Source organism: Xenopus tropicalis, chromosome 10, assembly GCF_000004195.4.
Source record: "Xenopus tropicalis strain Nigerian chromosome 10, UCB_Xtro_10.0, whole genome shotgun sequence".
Taxonomy (NCBI): Eukaryota; Metazoa; Chordata; class Amphibia; order Anura; family Pipidae; genus Xenopus; species Xenopus tropicalis.
In genome coordinates this window covers 19,197,927-19,217,757 of record NC_030686.2, presented here as the reverse complement: position 1 = coordinate 19,217,757, position 19,831 = coordinate 19,197,927, and the positions used below count along the sequence as shown (strand labels likewise).

General features: G+C 38.9%; 1 protein-coding gene across 2 annotated transcripts in view; it reads right to left on the bottom strand.

Annotated features, from left to right (window-relative positions):
• Positions 1-7,235: 7,235 nt before the first annotated feature.
• Positions 7,236-19,831, bottom strand: part of tgm3l.5 (transglutaminase 3 like, gene 5) — a 31,634-nt gene continuing 19,038 nt past the window's right edge. The window contains exons 5-13 of one of the 2 annotated variants that reach the window (XM_031894004.1): positions 19,580-19,708; positions 16,336-16,513; positions 14,937-15,066; positions 14,121-14,224; positions 12,972-13,214; positions 9,923-10,288; positions 9,520-9,677; positions 8,947-9,080; positions 7,236-8,452 (exon numbers count right to left, since the gene is read on the bottom strand). In XM_031894004.1, coding sequence (XP_031749864.1) covers positions 8,257-8,452; positions 8,947-9,080; positions 9,520-9,677; positions 9,923-10,288; positions 12,972-13,214; positions 14,121-14,224; positions 14,937-15,066; positions 16,336-16,513; positions 19,580-19,708 — 1,638 coding nt within the window. In that variant the 3' untranslated portion in view covers positions 7,236-8,256. 2 annotated transcript variants of the gene reach the window in all.

Sequence of the window (19,831 nt, the reverse complement as noted above, 5' to 3'; positions counted from 1 at the left end):
TTTACAGGGTAACCCTTTTGAAATAAAAAATAACAAAAGTGGTATAAAGGTGATACCTTTATTGGCTAACTAAGATAACCATAGCAAGCTTTCAGAACATTCTAGTTCCTTTTTCAAGCTGATTGAATTGCTATGGTTATCTTAGTTAGCCAATAAAGGTATCACCTTTATACCACTTTTGTTATTTTTTATTTCAAAAGGGTTACCCTGTAAACATTTTTTGACTGGCTAACACGGTACATCAACTTTTCCTGCATATACTTATTATCTTAAATGGCACTCTTGTACTCTCATAACCTTCTTAAAAGAAGGCAAAAGAGCTGTGGCTGAATTAAGTTACGGTACTTGTGTAATTCGGCCTGCAGCCTTTGTGCCTTTATATGGTCACAGAATCCCCTGTTTGCTATGCCTTAAGATCAGGGTAAAATTTTGGAAAAATGTCTACCCTAGCTATGTCTGTAATGGCAGCTTGAAGGTCAGGCAGGCCTATAATTAAGTGTCTTTGAACACGAATTGAGTAAGGTGATTATGGTACTCCAATAAAGTTACTTTTTAATCAAGAAGTCTGCCTGACGATTTGCTCAATGAGTGCCTGTTCTTCAAAAAAACAGTAATTGTTTCCAACAGTACAATATCTTGGCAATATTAAAATAGGAATAATAGATCTATTCATCACATAACTAAATTTAAATATGAAGTATTTTAAAGATCTGATCATATTGTGGTCCTAAGGATTGCATTATGCACTGTGGCACCTGTATATCATGACAGACATTGGTAGCCAGGGCCCCCTAAAACATTGGTAGCCAGGTGTTACGTTTTAAATTGGTGCCAGAGCAAGGACCCCCTAAAACATGCTCCCCACTGCAGCATCCTCCAGCTCCCCCCAGCATCCACCCAACATCCTCCAGCTCCCCCAGCATCCACCCAACATCCTCCAGCTCCCCCAGCATCCACCCAACATCCTCCAGCTCCCCCAGCATCCACCCAACATCTTCCAGCTTCCTCCCAGCGTCCTCCAGCTCCATCCCAGCATCCTACAGCTCCCTCCTAGTGTCCTCCCCAACATCCTTCAGCTCCCCCCTAGTATCCTCCAGCTCCCCCCAGCGAACAAATGTTGGGGTGGATGGACAAATGCTGGAGTGGATGACCAAATGTTGGAGGTCAAAAGGAATATTGCTTTCCCAACCCCTGGAGTAGCTCCTCACACATAGAAAGCAGGAACATGAATGGCATGATGGGAGGAACTGATGTCACATTGAAGGGGATGGAGGGTATACAGACTTAGAAGTAAACAAGTTGCAGTACGACCTTGGTCACTAGGTAGCAGCGTAACAATGAAAATACATATAAACCATTAACTTTAAACCTAATACAGAAATATTAACTGCTGGGGCAGCACAGTCTCATCTCTGAGAAACATTTTCTATATCCCAAGTGAGCAATTCTAAATTGCTGAACCCTCCAACAGTCAGCAAGAATCAGTTTATTATAGTCAAGTATAGCCCTAAGTAATTCAGAACGGGACACAGTGGGGTCCATTCATGAAAGTACGAATTTCAGATTGTTCTAAGTACGATTGGAAAAAAATTGTACTAACCACGATAATTTCTGATGTTCGAAAATGTTACAAAAATTATTTTCTTGGACGTACAAAAAATCGTGGTAGCGATCCAAAAGTTACAAAATTTTCGTATCTGAACGATCATAAACGGCGTGAAAACCGTTCTGACTTTGAAACATCAATGCATGATTTTGGAAGCTTTCCATAGGACTCAATGTCACTCTGCAGCTCCAACCTGGCCCAAGGAAAGTCTCCCATAGGACTCAATGTCACTCTGCAGCTCCAACCCGGCCCAAGGAAAGTCTCCCATAGGGTTCAATGGCACTCTGCAGCTCCAACCTGGCCCAAGGAAAGCCTCCCATAGGGCTCAATGGCACTCTGCAGCTCCAACCTGGCCCAAGGAAAGCCTCCCATAGGGCTCAATGGTACTCTGCAGCTCCAACCTGGCCCAAGGAAAGTCTCCCATAGGGCTCAATGGCACTCTGCAGCTCCAACCTGGCCAAAAGATAGTCACCAATACCAAAGCTTGAATGAATAAGGAAACTTTTGCTATCGTTGTGCAAAGTGCGATTTTTTTGTGCAATAACGAACGTATCACAAAAAAGTTGTACTTTTTTAACAATATTAGCATTAACAGCACAGTTCTAAAGTTCTAAAGTTTAGAAAAATTTTTGGTAATCGTGTCCATCGTACTTTAATGAATGGGCCCCGTAGTGTTGTAAATAATTAGACCATTAAATAGTTAATTGTAAATAGAATTCAAAACGTTGAATTTTAATTTTGATAAATCTGTCCCCTAGGGGCATATATTTTACAATGTAATTATTAGGTTATTAGAACATAATGTCAGAATATACAAGAGATAACATTAATTTTCAGACACTGTATGGTAATAACTATGCCCCCTTTTTCTCTCATCGTTTCCATTATCCCTTAAAGTGATACTGACAGCCAATTAAAAATTATTTTTACACCTGCTGTTTTAATTTGTATCAGCTTTAAATTCTTTATAAACTAAATCTTCAAAGTTTTTATGGTAGCACGAATTACAGACCCACGGAGCAACCATGTTTGTTCCCCTCTTCCGGGCTTTAATTTAAATGCCCCCCAAGTGAATAAATATGCCCAATCACAAACCTGCAACGCCCCTTCTGCTTTCTGCCGGTGTGTGACATAAGCTTAACTCCGTTGTCTATGTGTAATGGGGAGGGGGAAGGAAGAGCCCTTAGAAGCAGGCAGGCACGGGAAAGCTATTTAAATTCTTCGTGCGAAGAGCAGAAAGGGTGGGCAGCCCTTTGAAGCAGGCAGGCAATGGAAAGATCAAGCCTGCCTGCTATCTAGTTCACAATGTGGGGAGCGAGGGAGGGGGAACTCTTTGAAGCAAACGGCAAGCTGAATCCTCCCAGTTTATGACGTAGTCCTTTAGACAGATTAAGAAGCTACTGTCAGGTTGCCATACAGTCGGGTTCAGGATCTTCAGTAGGATTTATGTAGAGAAGCAGGACTTTTAGGAAAAAACAGTCAACATGACCTATAAGTGGGTTTGGAAGTAGGTTCATATTTTTAAAAGTCATTTTTTGGTGTCATTATCACTTTAATTGTATTATTGTACTAAGTGTTACTGACAGAAAGGGGTCAGTCTGTTAAAGTCTCAATTTTACCTCAATAAACCTAGTAAAAGTTAGTGCTTTTTTTTGATGAATGATTTACAGCCATTTTCAGTGTTCACTTAGGGGTTTTATTTTACTAAGAATTTTTGTCCAGCCTTTTGGCCACATTGTAGCTAGTTATTCGTCATTTTATTAAGATTTCAGATTGGTCGCTAATACAATTTAAAAACTGTAATAATAATATGAATTCTGCTCAGTTATACCAACGTTACAGTCCTTTACGAGAAAAGAGGTAAATCTCTAATGCACAATGTAGTGTCTTTACCTTCCCTTTAATACAGTTGTGTTGCAGGGTTTGAGATAGACACTCCTACTTGTACTCACCAAAAACTGCTATTTGTACTGCTATTTGCTATTTGTAGGGGAGCTCTGTACACTTGTCTCTCCTCTGTGTTGTTACTGTGCAAGGAGGAGGAGCCCCCACCCACTGTGTGAGCTGACAGGAAGGGAGAGAAGGAGGGGCTGCTGGGAACAAGGAAGCAGAGAGAGACAAGCAAGGTGCTGGTAGCTTACAAAGTGTTCTGTATAAGAAAGTAATTGGGAACCCCCCAGTGGCAGAAAGCGCGCTCTTTTAGAGTGCGGAAGGGCTCTAAAAGGGCTCTGAAGAGCAAAGCGTGCTCTTCTCAGGGCACAGAAAGCCAAAGGGAGTTCTTCTCAAGACTCTGAAGTACTTGCCACATAAGTGGGGGATTCCCCTCAGTAGTTCAGAAAGTACCAGCTATGTTATGTGAGTAAAGTTGCCCCTGGCTGACAGACTGTATCTATCCCTGCAAATGTAAAGGTATTGCGTCCGCCAATAAATCCATCAACCTTTCCTGTGTGTGTGTTGTGGATCAGATAATTTTCCCAGGGAGGGGTACCGCAGTCCAACCTGTCCTGACCCTGGGTGGAGGCACGCCATTTATCAGTGTACCTGCTCTTCCAGATAGCGGAGGCACAGGGCTCCTGTAGCGCCACACGCAAGTGAATGTGTGCTAGATCTCATGCAGCAGTGAAAGAAGGTTACATTTATAATATGTAGGGAGGTAGTGCTGGATCCCTGCACTTACCCCCTTCCTGCAGCTGTTCCCTGTAGGGGAGCAGGCTCAGGGCTGCAGGAACTGGTGGGAGCCACCAAAAGAAAAAGGAAGCTGGAAAGCCTGGCAGAGGAAGTCTGGAGGAGGAGAAAGAAAGCTCCAGAGCTCAGGAAGCTGCACGTGGGCTTAGAGAGCTGAACAGTACAAGAGGAAGCTGTCCTTTGAACCAGGCTGGTAAGGGGAAGGCAGATCCTGTACCTAGAGAGACAGAGGTCGTGTGAGGAGTCCTGATTGGAGCAACAAACACCTGCAGGGGGGTCCTATCTGAGTATCTAAAGGGGCTAGTAGTCGCACTGCATGTCTGTAGGTGCTGGACTCGCCTGAAGGTTCTGTATAAAGCATCCACAGAAATTTCTGGAGTGAGTATAGTTAAAGTGAAAGTAATAAAGGAGCGCTCGAAGATTTACGGTATATAGACTGTTTCTTTTGGACTGAGCTAAAGGACTTTACATAGTTAGTGAGATAGCTTACGCTGGCAAAGGTAGTTAATAAGGCCCTTATTGCCACTTTGTTAGGAGTTTTATCTGTATTAGTTTCCCTTTTATTTCAGATAAAAGTTTATTCATTTATCAAGTCCTGTGTGTGCAGTATAATTGTTCCTAGTGGGGCCACCCATAGGTGCACTCCCGTATCCCACTAGGTGGAGGCACTGTGCTAATAAGTACCAGGTATCCAGTCTCTCCCAATACCACTGCAGAGTGATTCAGGTTTGTCCTGTGCCATCAGGTAAGCGCCACACGTGGAGTGTAACACTGTCAAAAGAGCCAGAAGTGGTGTGGATAGGGTTACAAATATCTATGGGCAATAGTACATTTGTTCCAACATTTTATTTTTTAATAATGAAGTATGCCTTTGCTTTGAGCCTAAAAGCAATACAGACTGCAAAGGGGCCTTGAAGGTGCACTACTAAATATAAACTATGATTTTACCATTATTTACTAAATTCTCTCACTAACCGTGTTAGAAAAGTCTGTTTTTAAGGGCTAGAATGCAGAGAATTTACAAGGTTTCAGAAATCTAGGGATTATCTAATACCCAAGCCCAAACATTTACATTATTAAGTCCCTAGCTCATTGCATTCGCACTTGCTGTCATTTCCACTGAGTATGATAAGACTATAATGTGAATGGACTTAGTGGATTTTCAGAGTTAAACTCCCAGCTTTACCTGTCCCACTCACACACTCACCTATCCAGTAAGAAGGGGAAGAGATGGCAGGGAGCACTTGAGCTTCATTCTCAGGTTAAGGGGGTTGTTAGTAGTGATGGGCAAACCACAAAAAAATTCCGATGGACTTCAATGTATTGAAAAAAGTTACTGTGGAATAAAACACCCAGTGACTTCAATGCGTTTTGAGAATTTTCAGCAAAGCAAAATGGGACAGATTCACCCATCAATTCTTGTAGGTACAGAACCACTGGGGAACATACAAACAGTTAATACAAGCAATACAATACTAATACATGATTAATTACTATATTGGCAATTAGAATTAACTTTTATTGCCTTTATTGCAATTAGAATTAACTTTTATGTGTGTCCAAAGTATATATAGTAAAGTAACTGGTTAGGTAAGTTCAGTAGAGTTTCACATTTTGTTTTACCTTTCAGCCAGGAATTCCCCAAGCTGGATCCAGCCCAGAGATTTGAAGAAAAGAACAGAATTAACATCTATGCTCCAGACTAACATTATGGAGGAGTACTGCCAGTAATGTTTCTCAGTGCTGCGATCTCAAGCAGCTGCATCATTTTTGCATATACTATTTTTTTGTACATATTTTTTATACATATATTTTTTTTCAAAATATATTACATAATTTACAAATTAACTTTGTGAGGGAAAAAGCTAGCTGATGAGGAATACTGTCACTACACAGTTTCCATTTGTACAGTAGAAGTTCTTTATTGGGAATGAGCAGGAACAGAAAACTATTACAAAACTGTTGGGAATTATGTTTTCATAACCTCACAGGTGTCAGCTTCACAACCCAAAAGTTGGGTTATAAGTAATTATGTCCCTCATTCTTATTACTACTGTGTATTGTATTAAAGGGTATCATGGGAATTCACTTTCAACAGCATGGTGACCCAACTTTTACATCTCCAGCGCTAAATTACAACTTCAAGCTCTGAAGATTTTTTTTCATTTGCTTTCTCTAACAGTATAAAACTGCTTTTATTGCAACATTCCTTTTCTTTGTTAGGAATTTGCCCCAGCAAAGGTAAGGGTTAATGGTTCCTTGTCTACCTCCAATCAGCATTCTGAAGAAGCGTTCTATAGATCCCGCCCACCCAGGCACATTGTCTAAGCAAACAGGTTTCTGTGTGAGAATTCAGATCTAGGGAGTCAGAGTGTTCTAGTAATTCACTAGTGGGTTTGAATATTGGCCTGTCTGACCACACTCTTGTATTTCCCCTTGCCATGTTCTCTGGTTACTGCTTCTGTCCCTACTGAATTACCTGGCCTTTGCCTCTTTGGAGTTCTGATATTAAGCTGCATTCACTCCTCCATTGAGAAGCAACTCCTCATTTCCAGCCGGTGTGTCTTCAGGGCAGGTGAAGTTCTCTACACACTCTCCCTCACTTGTTCCATTGTAACTTATTCTGAAAGTGTGCCCAGAACTAGCCTGTGTTCGTTTAACTAGTTCTGTGACTACTTTGCGTGCCTAATCAGTAAGGTTTTTGCCTTTAATTTGCACTTGGTTCCCAGCCACTGGGATCCTATAAATCTGAATGCTTACAATACCTTTCTACATATCATTCCTATAGGATGGCACCTCACTTTCATAATTTTTACCATTACCTTGGGTATATACAGTATATGTGTGTTAAATCCATTCTTTTCCAATGTAGGGTCCAAGTTTCTTTAATGATGTTAATTAATCCAAATTCTATCACTCAATCCCACACATTTATAAAGAAATATATTATTCAGGACAATTTTTATTCTGTTTAAAGTGCAACATCAACTTCATATTGATTAGCCTACACAAAAACAATCAAATTTTGCAATATATCCTTCAGTAACAAATAAGTTTAGAGATAATATAAATAACAAAAAGAAAACACACACCCTGTACCACTATATTACTTTTATGGCGATCATCAGATCTTAAAATCAGTCAATTTGAGTTCTTGATACTTATGTTATATCCAGAAACTTAGACCATTTTTTATTATAAGCTCTTGTGAGCCAGGCCCTTTGATCCTATATTTTAGTCTGTGATCCTTGTTTCCTTTTTTCAAGTGAGAGGTAGCTGCCAACATACCCAACATTTCTTTTGTAAACCTAGAATAGGGGCCACAGCTAATCACAGAAGGGTCACATGCGGCCTTCAGCATGGCTGATTAATCATTCTCTTCATACATTCTCATTAATAGCAAATTACCCAGAAGCACAGGAAGACAATTACAAGGTACTTGATCTTTAAAGAAGAACCGAGAAGCCAATTTATATTCATTCTATGTCTCACCCTGTCCCGGAAGTCAGGGCTGCCATAGAAACCAATAGGCTGTCTGTTTTGTGACTGTTGGTTTGTAGAAAGAGAGGAGATACCCCATGTTAGAGTGTAAGAATTTTAACTCAGATAATTAACTTGAGGGATCTTGTGGTGCACAGATTATTATTATTACAATGCATATTTCCATTTCCTCATATGGAAGGTGCCCAAATATGTTCCATGCATGTCTGTGGAGAACAATATCTAGATTTTCCTTTAGAAAGTGTGCTTTATACGCTCTAGATAATAACATCTATGGTGCTATCACTCAAGTTACAGAGTGCCTGGTACACTGGTCAATAGGACTTACTTATGAGTAGGATTTACAGTATTTTGAAGTGGTTGCTACCTTGTAGTAGGGAAACATGGTATAGGCCAGATAAACATTTCAGGCATGCTGTTTAATATGGATGAATTATGGAATATCAGTAGAGTTCATTATCCAGTTAATCATCTTCAATTACTATGATTTCTTCTGAAATGTCTTCTAAATGGTCTTCTGCCACCTCTATCCTCTTAAATCCTTTAATAGCTGAGAAATGCTTTGAGATAAAATCTACCACCAGCTGCTGGGTACCAAACCTGTAAGGAGTGATCTCCAGAACAATGCTGCCTTCTGCTTTGGGCCCAAGTTTTGGCACTCTGTAATTAGAGACAGTAGGTAGTCAATATCTGTTGCGGTACCAGTAGATATAACTGCAAATTCCAGAATCTCTCAGTTTTATCTTACACTCCAAAGAAGACACTAATCTAGGAGAATTTGTATATTGGATGAGAAAGATTTATTTTCCCTTCCCTGTTTTTCCTTCATAACAGTAAAGGAAAAAATGCTATCTGCTTTGAAAGAATATCTCTTTTGAAAGAAGATCTCTCAGTGTAGTCTGTTTTCTTAATGTTATGGTTGTTGCTTATCTAATATGATATACTGTTCCCTCTCAGTGACCTACAGTATAATGAGGCACCCAATCTTCAATCCCATATTTGCATTGTACCATTAAGCTCCTCATTAAACTTCTTAAAATATAGGATTGTGATGAGCATTATTTGATACACAGTACACCTATATCTTGGTTGACCAATAAATAAGGCAGTTCCTCTGCTTACCCCAAATACTTTGGCTCACTAACACTACTCACCGTCTCTTGATCTGTTTCCTGATGAGACCGCTTCCTCCTAACAATAAAATCCCATCAGTTAGTGGCACAGAAAGGGGATTTTTAAAGGAAACTTGTAGTTCACACAGCTCATCCACCACAGGATAGCTAAGAACCTGCAGGAAGTAAGCACAGAAGAATATGTTCCAAAAATGAATTAGTAATATACCACTAAACTATAAGAGCCAGCATTTTGCAACAGCAGTTGGCTACTATAGAGCAGTGAGTTCATGAGCTCACAAACACTGTTTCAACCGCACCAACATTATCAAAATAAAAATAACTATGTGATCTAAATTATGGCAATAGCTACTGCTTTTTCATAGAGACACCCCCTTTCTCTTATGCACTAAAATAAGGGTCCAGAATGAAAAGTAAAGGAGAGATTCTTGAGGGAGATTTCTACTATATGTGCAATTGTATATGTATGTCTACATTTATATTTTTCTGTTCTATTCTAACTTGTTTCCTGCCACTGTGACTTCAGTCATACTTAGTAGATATTCATTTATTTACACATTTTGCTTTTAACACACAGCCCTTTAAAAGTTGTACCTGGATAAGAAGAGGAGGTTTTTCTATAGAAACAACTCTACGAACCAACATCTTCTTCTTGGATTTTAATTCACAAAGAGCAACCACTTCTATGAGATGGTCCTTGGTCAGTTCCTCCTCATACTGACTGGCAGCAATGTTGATGGGGATTTGTTTCTCTGTCAAAATAATAGATTCATTATTACAATTTAGGGCCAAAGTAAACCAAATTGTCATATTCACAATATGGCTTTTGGGAATTTGATGTTTTTATGACAGCGATTTAACCCAAAAATATTTTTCCTCCAACTTCAGGTTACTTCACTTATTCCACTTGTGAAATGATGCCTTTTAGGCAGTGAAAATAAGAGTAAGGTTATCTGTTATCCAGACTTTCAGTCAAATAAATTATTGTAAGCGTTACCTTTCATGGAGCCAAGGGTCACAGAGGTTTGATCAGAAAATATCTCGGACATTGGCCTTCCAGTGTACTTAATAGCAGAGGAACTTAATTTCACTTTCAGTGCTTCGCTCTTTTGACCAGAATTTCTTAAACTCAATATTAAGTTGACATCATCGCCAAATTTTGGTGGTGCAACCAACTGAAATTTTCCAATTATGCCTAACTCAGTTGGCTCTTCGCTGTCATCAGCTGATTCAGAAGCACGGCCTCGCTTCTTATAACGCTTTTTTCCAATAAACCGCCTACCAAGATTTTCATCTTTCAGAACTCCCATGTCCAGCAACTTCTTGCGAGCCTTCAGATATACCTGTCTTTCTTTCTCAGTTCCTAGGGTATAAATTATATATTTTAGAGAGGTTTGTGGTATAATTAAATCATTTAAGTACACCTAGGGGGACATTTACTAATCCACGAATGTCCAAAAAGCATCCGAATGCGTTTTTTTCGTTATGATCTGTATTTTTGCGATTTTTTTGTCGCCGACGCGACTTTTTCGGCACTGTCACGACTTTTTTGCGAATTGTCGCGACTTTTTCGTCGCCGCCGCAAAATAATTGTACTGTCGCGCTGAGTACGAAAGTTTCGGATTCATTCAAGCTTCAGTATCGTGACTTTCCTTGGGCCAGGTTGGAGCTGCAGAGTGCCATTGAGTCCTATGGGAGGCTTCAAAAATCATGCAAAGTCTGAAAGGTTTGCCCGACATATACGAGCATTCAATACGAAAAAGTCGCGACAATATGCAAAAAAGGCGTAACAGCGACGAAAAAGTCGCGACAATTCGCGAAAAAGTCGTGACGGCAACAAAAAAATTGCAGAAAATACGAAAAAGTCGCAAAATGTTCGTTTCCAATCTGTTTTTTTCCCATTCGGGATTCGTATTCGGGGCTTAGTAAATCTGCCCCCTAGACATGAATTTACTAAGCAATTTTCAGATAAAGTCGGATTTTTTCTTATTTCTACATAATTTCGAGATTTATGAATGGGTTTTTGCCAGAACTCGATTATTTCATTACTGTTCCCCGAAAAATTCTAGTTTTTTGAAGATAACTTCCATAATTCATGGTTTATTAATGTTTAGTTAACTTTTTTCTGTAAAAAAATAAATAAATTGGCACTGTCGAGTACTATTGAGGCCTATGGAGGCTTAGAATAGTAGGGAAATAGTATAGTCAGTGACATCCTGTCTTTGTACTTTCAATGAGAAATTAATCCCTTCATTGTTTTCAGTTTTACCCAGCTTCAAGTAGAACTTAATCCCCTCCTTGTTTTCTCTTTCACACACAGTTTCAAGGGGAAGTTAATGCCCTCATTGTTTTCAGTTTCACCCAGTTTCAAGTAAAACTTAAATACATTATTCTTTTTTCAAGAGTGCCAATGCTCCTAAAATGGCTGCTGGAGCAATTCCTGGAAAAATAAAGAGGATTTATGGAAACGGACATGCGTTTAACTCAAGTTTTTCGAGTTTTAACAATACTTTTACCTTGTAAAATTTGGTATTTTCGAATGTAAACTTTTCGTACAAATGATTCAAGCATTATCCTGACATTTTATAAATACAGCAATGATCGAGTTTAATTCAAATTTATATCATGTCGAGTTTATACGACTTTCAAGGCCAGAAAAAAAGGAATTTTAGTAAATGTGCCTGAAGAGTACCTCACAGAAATCACTTTTTAAAAGTCCCACCAAATTACCTGTTTGAATGTGTCTTAAATAAAAAGCACTCTGGGTTATAAGGAGCACCTCATGTGTGTTGAAGGTTTCACCTATTTACCCATCATTCTATTTTAACTTGCGCTATAGAATCAGGCCTGGATTTTTTGCGAGGCCACAAAGGCCCGGGCCTAGGACGGCAGAAATGTAGGTGCGGCATGCCGCCCTGCCGCACAGGGAAATTTTGCCCGCATGCCGAGCAATGAGGAGAGAACGCGCCGAAACTTTAGCGCATCCTCTCCCCAATGTTCCGTAAGTTTGTGACGTGCATGCGTGGGGGTGTTTGGGGGTGCGCGCATGCATGGTCGAAGTGGGCGGGCATCCCAATTAGAAATTCGGCCCTGTATAGAATATCTAACTTGAAGGTTAAAAAAAACAACATATCAATATGTACCACATTTTTTCAATATATTTATATCAATATGCCACATGGTAGACCTGAAGCAAAGTCAAACTCACCTAACAAATTACATATACTTGGATCATAGGATTTTCCCACTTACTAATCATTCTGCTTCATAGAATATGTATAGTATTATATTGTGCCACTGAATCACTAAGAAATTGACAGCAGGTATGCCTCAAACATAAATGTGCCATTGTACCTTAGAAGTGATGAGCGATGCTATAAAAACCAGCTATACAATGGTATCTCCATCACACATAGGGGCACATTTACTAATCCCCGAATCTGAATCCCGAATGGGAAAAAAACGGATTGGAAACGAAAATTTTGCGATTTTTTTCGTTGCCATCACGATTGTTTCATATTTGTCACGACTTTTTCGGCGCCGTCGTGACTGTATCGTATTTTGTGCGATTATTTCATTGCCATCGTGATTTTTTCATATTGCGCTATAGTAAACGGCGGAAAAACCAATCCGAATGTTTCACGACGGCGACAAAAAAGTCCAAAAAATATACGATAAAGTCGTAACAGCGATGAAAAAGTCGTGAAAAATACCGATCATTACGAAAAAAACGCATTCGGACGCTTTTGGACGTTCGTGGATTAGTAAATGTGCCCCATAGCGTATATACACTTCCATAAAGTACAAGCTATAATTGCTGGTTTTTAAAAACAAAGCACCACAGTTTAGTCACCATCGGCTTTGCTTATTCTGAAAATACTGAATTATAGCTACCAAATATACTAACCAAAATGTTTCAGACAAAAGGAAAAGTCATTGAAAAATAAGTCAACAGTTTAGTGTGATTAATGTGTTGCAGCAAGAAAACGCTACTTGTCTGAAATTTAAAGAAAATGGGAAGAAAAAGTTTTATTTTTATTTCTCACCTTCTGGATATTTATAGTTGTTGGTAATTTCAACCCGTTCATTACCACCAACGCTCTTGGTGCTCATGTGTTTCCCCACAGACTTGGAATCAGTGTACACTTTCTCTTTCACATCTTTAGCATAATAAACCCAGGTGTTACGGTCGGCATTCACTTCAGCAAAAACAAAGGGAACGTTGTAGTCCTTATCAACGTCTCCTTCTTTGACTGCATGGAGCGAAGCTGGACCACAGCAATACGTACCTAGAACAGACAATGGATACATAGGGCCAGCATAAGATCTTGGTTTTTCAGTTCCTGAGACTTCCAACATTGGATAGGGATTTTGTATACAGTTTTCAGGTTTATTCACATTTTTCAGTACTATTATCCCCATATTTGTTTTAATATAAGCTTGCACCTCTCTGTAGTTGCATGTGTACTGCTTTGTCCATTCCGCCCCCTGTTCCAAATTGTGTTTAAGTGCAGCTTATTGACACAGGGAAACCTTGGAGCCCCAATATGATGACAAACTTCAGAAATTCCTCAATTCTGAATCTAAAAATTATCAGTGCAATTGCATCCAAAAACACACATGTGCAATTCTATACGTTCAGATGCATCATCCAGAATTGCATCAGATAAAAACCCCCCCTGGCTGCAATTAAGCTAGAATTATGACAAAAAAACATGGCAAAGAGCATCTTGAATATGCACATTTACATAGTTTAAAGAAGCATCTTGTAAGGTCCATTCACACTACATACTTCAGTCCAACAGTAATAATACCAGGCCCAATTTGGGGCTGTAACAGCCACATATTTTGTATTTTATGTAATAAACAGACCAAAAAATGTACATATATTTTCAGGTCTATTTTTGGTGGCAATGGGAACTATGTTTGCTTGTTGAAGGTTTGTTACTATAAACTACTCAAGCACACTATCTGCATCTATATTGACCTTGGATACAAGCCCTGAGTAGGAGATCCAACTTGTCCAAACAGGCCAGTTTTCTAGCACTATTGACATTGTACTGATTTGAGAGCTTGCATCTAAGGCAGTAGGTCTAACTGCAATAAACCAAAGTCGGTAGTGAAAATGAGTCCTTGTTGTTTCTGGACAATAACATCTATTATGCTGTGAAGCTCAAATAACTCTAAAGTCCTACCTTCACTTAACTCCTGTGGAGTTGCATCTAGCACTTGCCAACCTCTGTAGGCTGAGCCTAAATCATTTCTTCTGAACCAGCTCTCATTCCAGACATGGAAGTTCCTTTCAAAAGGGACAATGGAAATAAATATATACTGGAAATGCATTTGTTTTAGCAAAGTTTTTAGTTAACTATGATATATCTTTGACATTAATAGTTTTTATTTAATCTACATTAAAACTGCCTGTTATCCAATTTTATCTTGGACTGTAACAATGTAACTATGTAAGTCAAAGGAAAAAATATTCTGTAGGCACTATTCTAGAAAAAGTAAAAAATGAGAATAAAAAACATACTAACTTTAGTTCCCTCTAAATATTATTAATACTTGAATATTAAAATGCATAGTGTACTTTATTAAAGTCACTTTATGTGTCATTGAAATAATATTTATAGTTGGTAGTGAGCAGAAGAGTAAATTCCGCTGGTTACTTATGAGTAGATTGAGCTTCTAAGGGTCAAATAAGTTTCTAATGTCCTTGGTCAAAAACTTGAACTCCACCAAAAATATAAACTGAGTCTGTTCCCCCCCCCCCCATATATATTGAAAAGGGGAACATAACTTCTTCATGTATGGATTTCCTCCCTAACTCAGACATCAGGCAAGGTTGTGTGGACACCATAACACATAATAGGAAGGACAGGCCTTTTTGTTAACTTTTGTTGTCGATTGTTTGATAAAATAGCATTAAGCTCACCTATGCATGGATTAATTCATATCTAGAACATATTTACCCCTTTAATGCACTTCATAATCTTTAGAATGTGTCATACCACATGGTGTCTTTGCTCATATTTCTTCCTGAGCTGCTATAAATGCTGTCAATACCCAGGTTTCCATCTTTGTCATGGGCAGAAGCAAAGTTGGTGATTACTCTTGTTGGGATTCCTAAACACCGAAGTACTGCAAGACACAAGGGCAAAGCAAACAGAGATATATTTACCCTCATTATGTAAGGGAAGCCTAAGAAATAACTACTAGAATGGGTATAGAAAGTTACACAGTTAAATAGATATATTACAAAACAATGTAGCAAATGTAGAGGGTAGTCTTGAGAAGGATATCCGTGAATGATTGGCCATTTTGGTTAAGGATGATGAGAAAGATAGCTCTGAAGAAGTGATGATAGGATGTTTGCTCTCCTTCAGTTACTAAAGGAGCAACTATACTAAGGGAAAAGATTAATGCTCAGTCATATGCATTGTTTCCTCCCCCTTTCTTATTTGGGAAATACTAACAAGCACTAAAACTAGTTTGGAAAATTATGAAAAGTAAAATACCCCATCCTCCTTTTAGAAATATCAAAAATACTAACAAAGCCAGGTGCTAGTACAAGGAGACCAAGGCTAGTTAATATGCAGTAAGAATGCAGTAAGAATGTAGTGTCAGAAACAGATATTATGCACCCACTCATCAATATATTGTAGTTTGTAAAAAAAAAAAGCTACTACAAAATCGAAAATGTGGAAAAAAGTGGCTGATTTTTTCACTGGAGGGCATCATGGCATAGGAACAGATGGACACAAGGTGTGGGAATGGGGAAACTCAGAAGTAAGCAAGGTGTATGTAGCATAGGGTATTGCATTTAGCAGCACACTGAAGCTATGCTAAACTAAATGAAGATACCCTTCTCTAAATAAATGTGCTTTAAGAGATCTTTTGAAGCCAGATAAATTGGGAGAAAGTCAGACAGACCATGGGAGCAAATTCCAGAGAAGGTGTTCAGGCCTTGCCAAGTCTTGAATGCAAGTGTGTGAGGAGGGAAGGAGAGAGAAGTTGAGGAGCAGGTTAGTAGAGGAGAGGATAGTGATCTAACTATCATCAGCACAGAGGTGAGTTTTTTAAGGGAGGAAGTATAGAGAGAACATAATAAGGGGATCAGGACAGACATTTGAGGAACCCCAACAGAAAAAAGGGAAGGGAGATAATGCTCCATTATTAGAGACACTCAAAGAACGATTTATGAGGTAAGAAAATCAGGACAAGGCAGGAGGAGGAGAGGGTGTGAAAAGCAGTCGAGAGATCAAGAAGTATTAGTAGCTGGATTAGAGTAGTTTCTGTGGAATGTTGTTGTCTAAAACCAGACTATAGGGGGCTCCAGAAGGTTATTGACAGCGAGGAATATTACCATGTATCCATAAAAACAACTTCTGATTTTGCAATTAACCTCACCCGTGCACATGACTGCTGCAAACACCCAGCACTGTCCATATTTGACTGGCTTGTAGCCTCCCCTGTACCATCTCATAAGAATCTCCACACTTCCAATCCAGTGTTGGGGATCAACACCACCAGTGAATTTTCCAGTCCACCTCCCTTCTAGTACTCCATCATCATCAAAGCTGTTTATCTGCATGAATATCACAACAGAATGTCTAAATGTTTCTGTTAAGCATCACAGATGCTTCGAGCATTTACAATTCAATATGTTAAACTTGAGATACTAGCAGATATTAAAATCTTTGAAAGGCTTAGCAGAGTAAATGGCCAAATCTTGGTTAATATACAAACCAAATGTGACTCAGGTCAGGAAAAGTGATGTGATGTGGTCAGGAAAAGTATTTTACTTAATTAAAAAATCTGAACCAATAAAAAGTAATATGTAGTTTTACTGTACATCTCCAGTCCCTTTACAGATGCTATCTAAATTACTTTCTCATGAGCACCTCATAAATACTGGAGGTAATTTATTTCTTTGAGAGCCTTAAAGGAGAAAGAAAGGTAAAAACTAAGTAAGCTTTATCAGAAAGGTCTATGTAAATACAGCCATAAGCACTCACAGAAACGCTGCACTGAGTTCTCTGTCAAAAGATTTCTTGTGTTTGTAATTCATGTGCCAGAGACATGCATCTCTCTGCTGTCTCCTCTCTCCTGCTCCCCCTCCCTCAAGAATGCTAAGAACTCACTCCCCTCCCTTAGGAATGTGGATCTGAGCCAATCAGCAGGAAGCTGACTCATAGTCTAACTAACTGAGCATGTTCACTTGGTCTGGGTATCTGTGCAGTCTGTGCTGTCTCAGTGCAGGAGCGAGGCATTATGGGAACTTTCTTTACACAGCTCAGCGTTTTTCTTCCTGTTTGGATTCTCATCATCTGAACAGGTGAAATATGGGGAGACTTAAGGGCACTATTGGGACAACTGAAGGTATGCCTGCAGCTTGAGATTAACTCTTTCCTTCTCCTTTAAAAGGGAGTCCCATTTTTACAAACTTTTTGGTCAGCATTAAGCAAGTTCTTTTCTTACAGCAGATGTAGAATGCATACTAGGGGCAGATAGAGTTTGATCAATAATAGGCAAACAGGTGCAATGCTATTTTTAAAAAATTCTTAGTCCAGACTTGTATCAAATGAATAAGACAATGTAATAATAATAAACATTTCTGCCTCTGTATAACTGGGTCTTGGTTTTGGTATAATGCACTGTATGAATAAAGTTTGTATGTCCATCCCATGCTTATTTAGGTTTCTACTTTATATTATGAAATCATGATTAACATATGTGCATAACCCTCCCCCCTTAATGTTTTACAATTCCAATTACATTACATTTCTCATCCAGCTCCGTTAACTCCCCCTCTTCCATTTTACCATTTACATTCTTAAAGGAGAAAGAAATGTAAAAACTAAGTAAGCTTTATCAGAAAGGTCTGTGTAAATACAGCCATAAGCACTCACAGAAACGCTGCACTGACTTCTCTGAATAAAGATTAGTTGTGTCTGTTTTCCTCTGCCAGAGACACGCAGCTTTCAGCTATCTCCTCTCTGCTGCTCCCCCCTCCCTCAAGAATGCTAAGAACTCACCCCCCCCTTAGGAATGTGGATCTGAGCCAATCAGCAGGAAGCTGACTCATAGTCTTACTAATTGAGCATGTTCACTTGGTCTGGGTGTCTGTGCAGGAGTGAGGCATTTTGGGAACTTTTTTACACAGCTCAGTGTTTTTTCTTACTGTTTGGCTTCTGATCATCTGAACGGGAGAAATATGGGGAGACTTAAGGGCACTATTGAGACAACTGAAGGTATGCCTGCAGCTTGAGATTAACTCTTTATTAGCCTTTCCTTCTCCTTTAACTTTTTAAGAATCTTTACTCGGGAATAAGTAAAAATAAATTAGATTCTATTTGTGTTTTAGTGTGCAATAAGGATTGTATTTTGAATAACATGATTGTTATTTTCTCTATGAAAGGCATAAAGGAATTCTATCATGATTTTTATTGTGTAGTATTTAATACTAAATTACACTCTGTACATTACATATAATTCATTCTACCATTTAAAATTTCATTCTTGAACCAATAAATGTGATTTTTTTAGCTGTAATATTGGTGTGTAGACAACCATCTTAATGCATTATGCCTAATTCTAAACTTTCAGAAAGAGCCAGCACTACACAACAGAACTGATTTCAGATAAGCTGTTGTTTCTCTTACTGTCAGGTGAAGCCACAGGTGGGTGACTGGCAGGTAGGAGCCTATATGCTGTGTAATACAGATAAAGTGGGTACTTCACTTGTTGGTAGGCCGGAAACATGTGGTTATGGTAAAACATGATTTATTATAAGGAGTGATAATGAAATGAGCAATAACACATATGAAAGTCCTTACAACAGGCCAGTGGTCAGAGGCGGGCAGTAAACAATTCAAGTCCTTATAACAGGCAGAGGTCCAGAGTTCGAGCACACGCAGGTCTTGAAACTTACTTGGTGTAACTAAAGGAGTTGTAACTTGACTGAGCTGGGCTTGGATTTTTATTTCTGAGTGCAATTCTCATATCTACCAGTAGCATGGGCAGGGAGCATTTTTAGCAATACAGGTGTCAGGGAGCTGTTATCTTGCTATTTTCCCATTGTTCTGCTGATCGGCTGCTGGGAGGGGGTGATTTCACTCCAAGTGGCAGTGCAGTAGTAAAGAGACAGACTGATCTTTATTAGAGCACAAGTCACATGGCTGTGGGCACCTGGGAAACTAAGAACGTTGCTAGCCCCACTTTACAATTAAATGTAAAAAAAATCTGTTTGCTCTGTTTTGCTCAAGATTCTGCTGGAGGAATGCTATTAACTGATGCGTTTTGTAAAACCTAGTTTTCCCATGACAATCCCTTTAACTGAAATCCATTACTAATTTGATGTCTGCAGTGATATTCCTAGACAATGTGCTTATGGTTTTTTTTTGGCTAGTGCGTTTTTTTACAGATATTTGGATTTCTTCCCTGCTTCTTTTGAGTGAGAAATGTAGAAAATAGAGAATTTTTGGTATCAAGAGCATTTGCAAATAAGCCTAGAATGCATTATAGAAAAAGTCAATTTCAATATAAATTGCAGAGGGAACTAAGATACAGTTCATCCAAATGTTTGTACAAAAGCAAAATGCTAAAAAATACAGTGCTGATCCTTTAGAAAGAATAATATCCATTTACTCACCATTGCAGTAAGTACTCTCCCTACATAACCAGGATCATACCTCTGGGAACAATCCAAAACTGGATCATCCTGATAGTTTAAACTCCTATCTAAGATCTGGAGAGAGATGTCCAAAATATTTTCTTCAAACTAGAAAAATGACAAAAAAAATGAATGACCATATGAAGGATGATAACAGTGGAGCAAATTAAAAGGAGGTAAATAACTATGATGGTCAGAAGATGAGACCAGAGCACGAGAAGATAGTTGGAC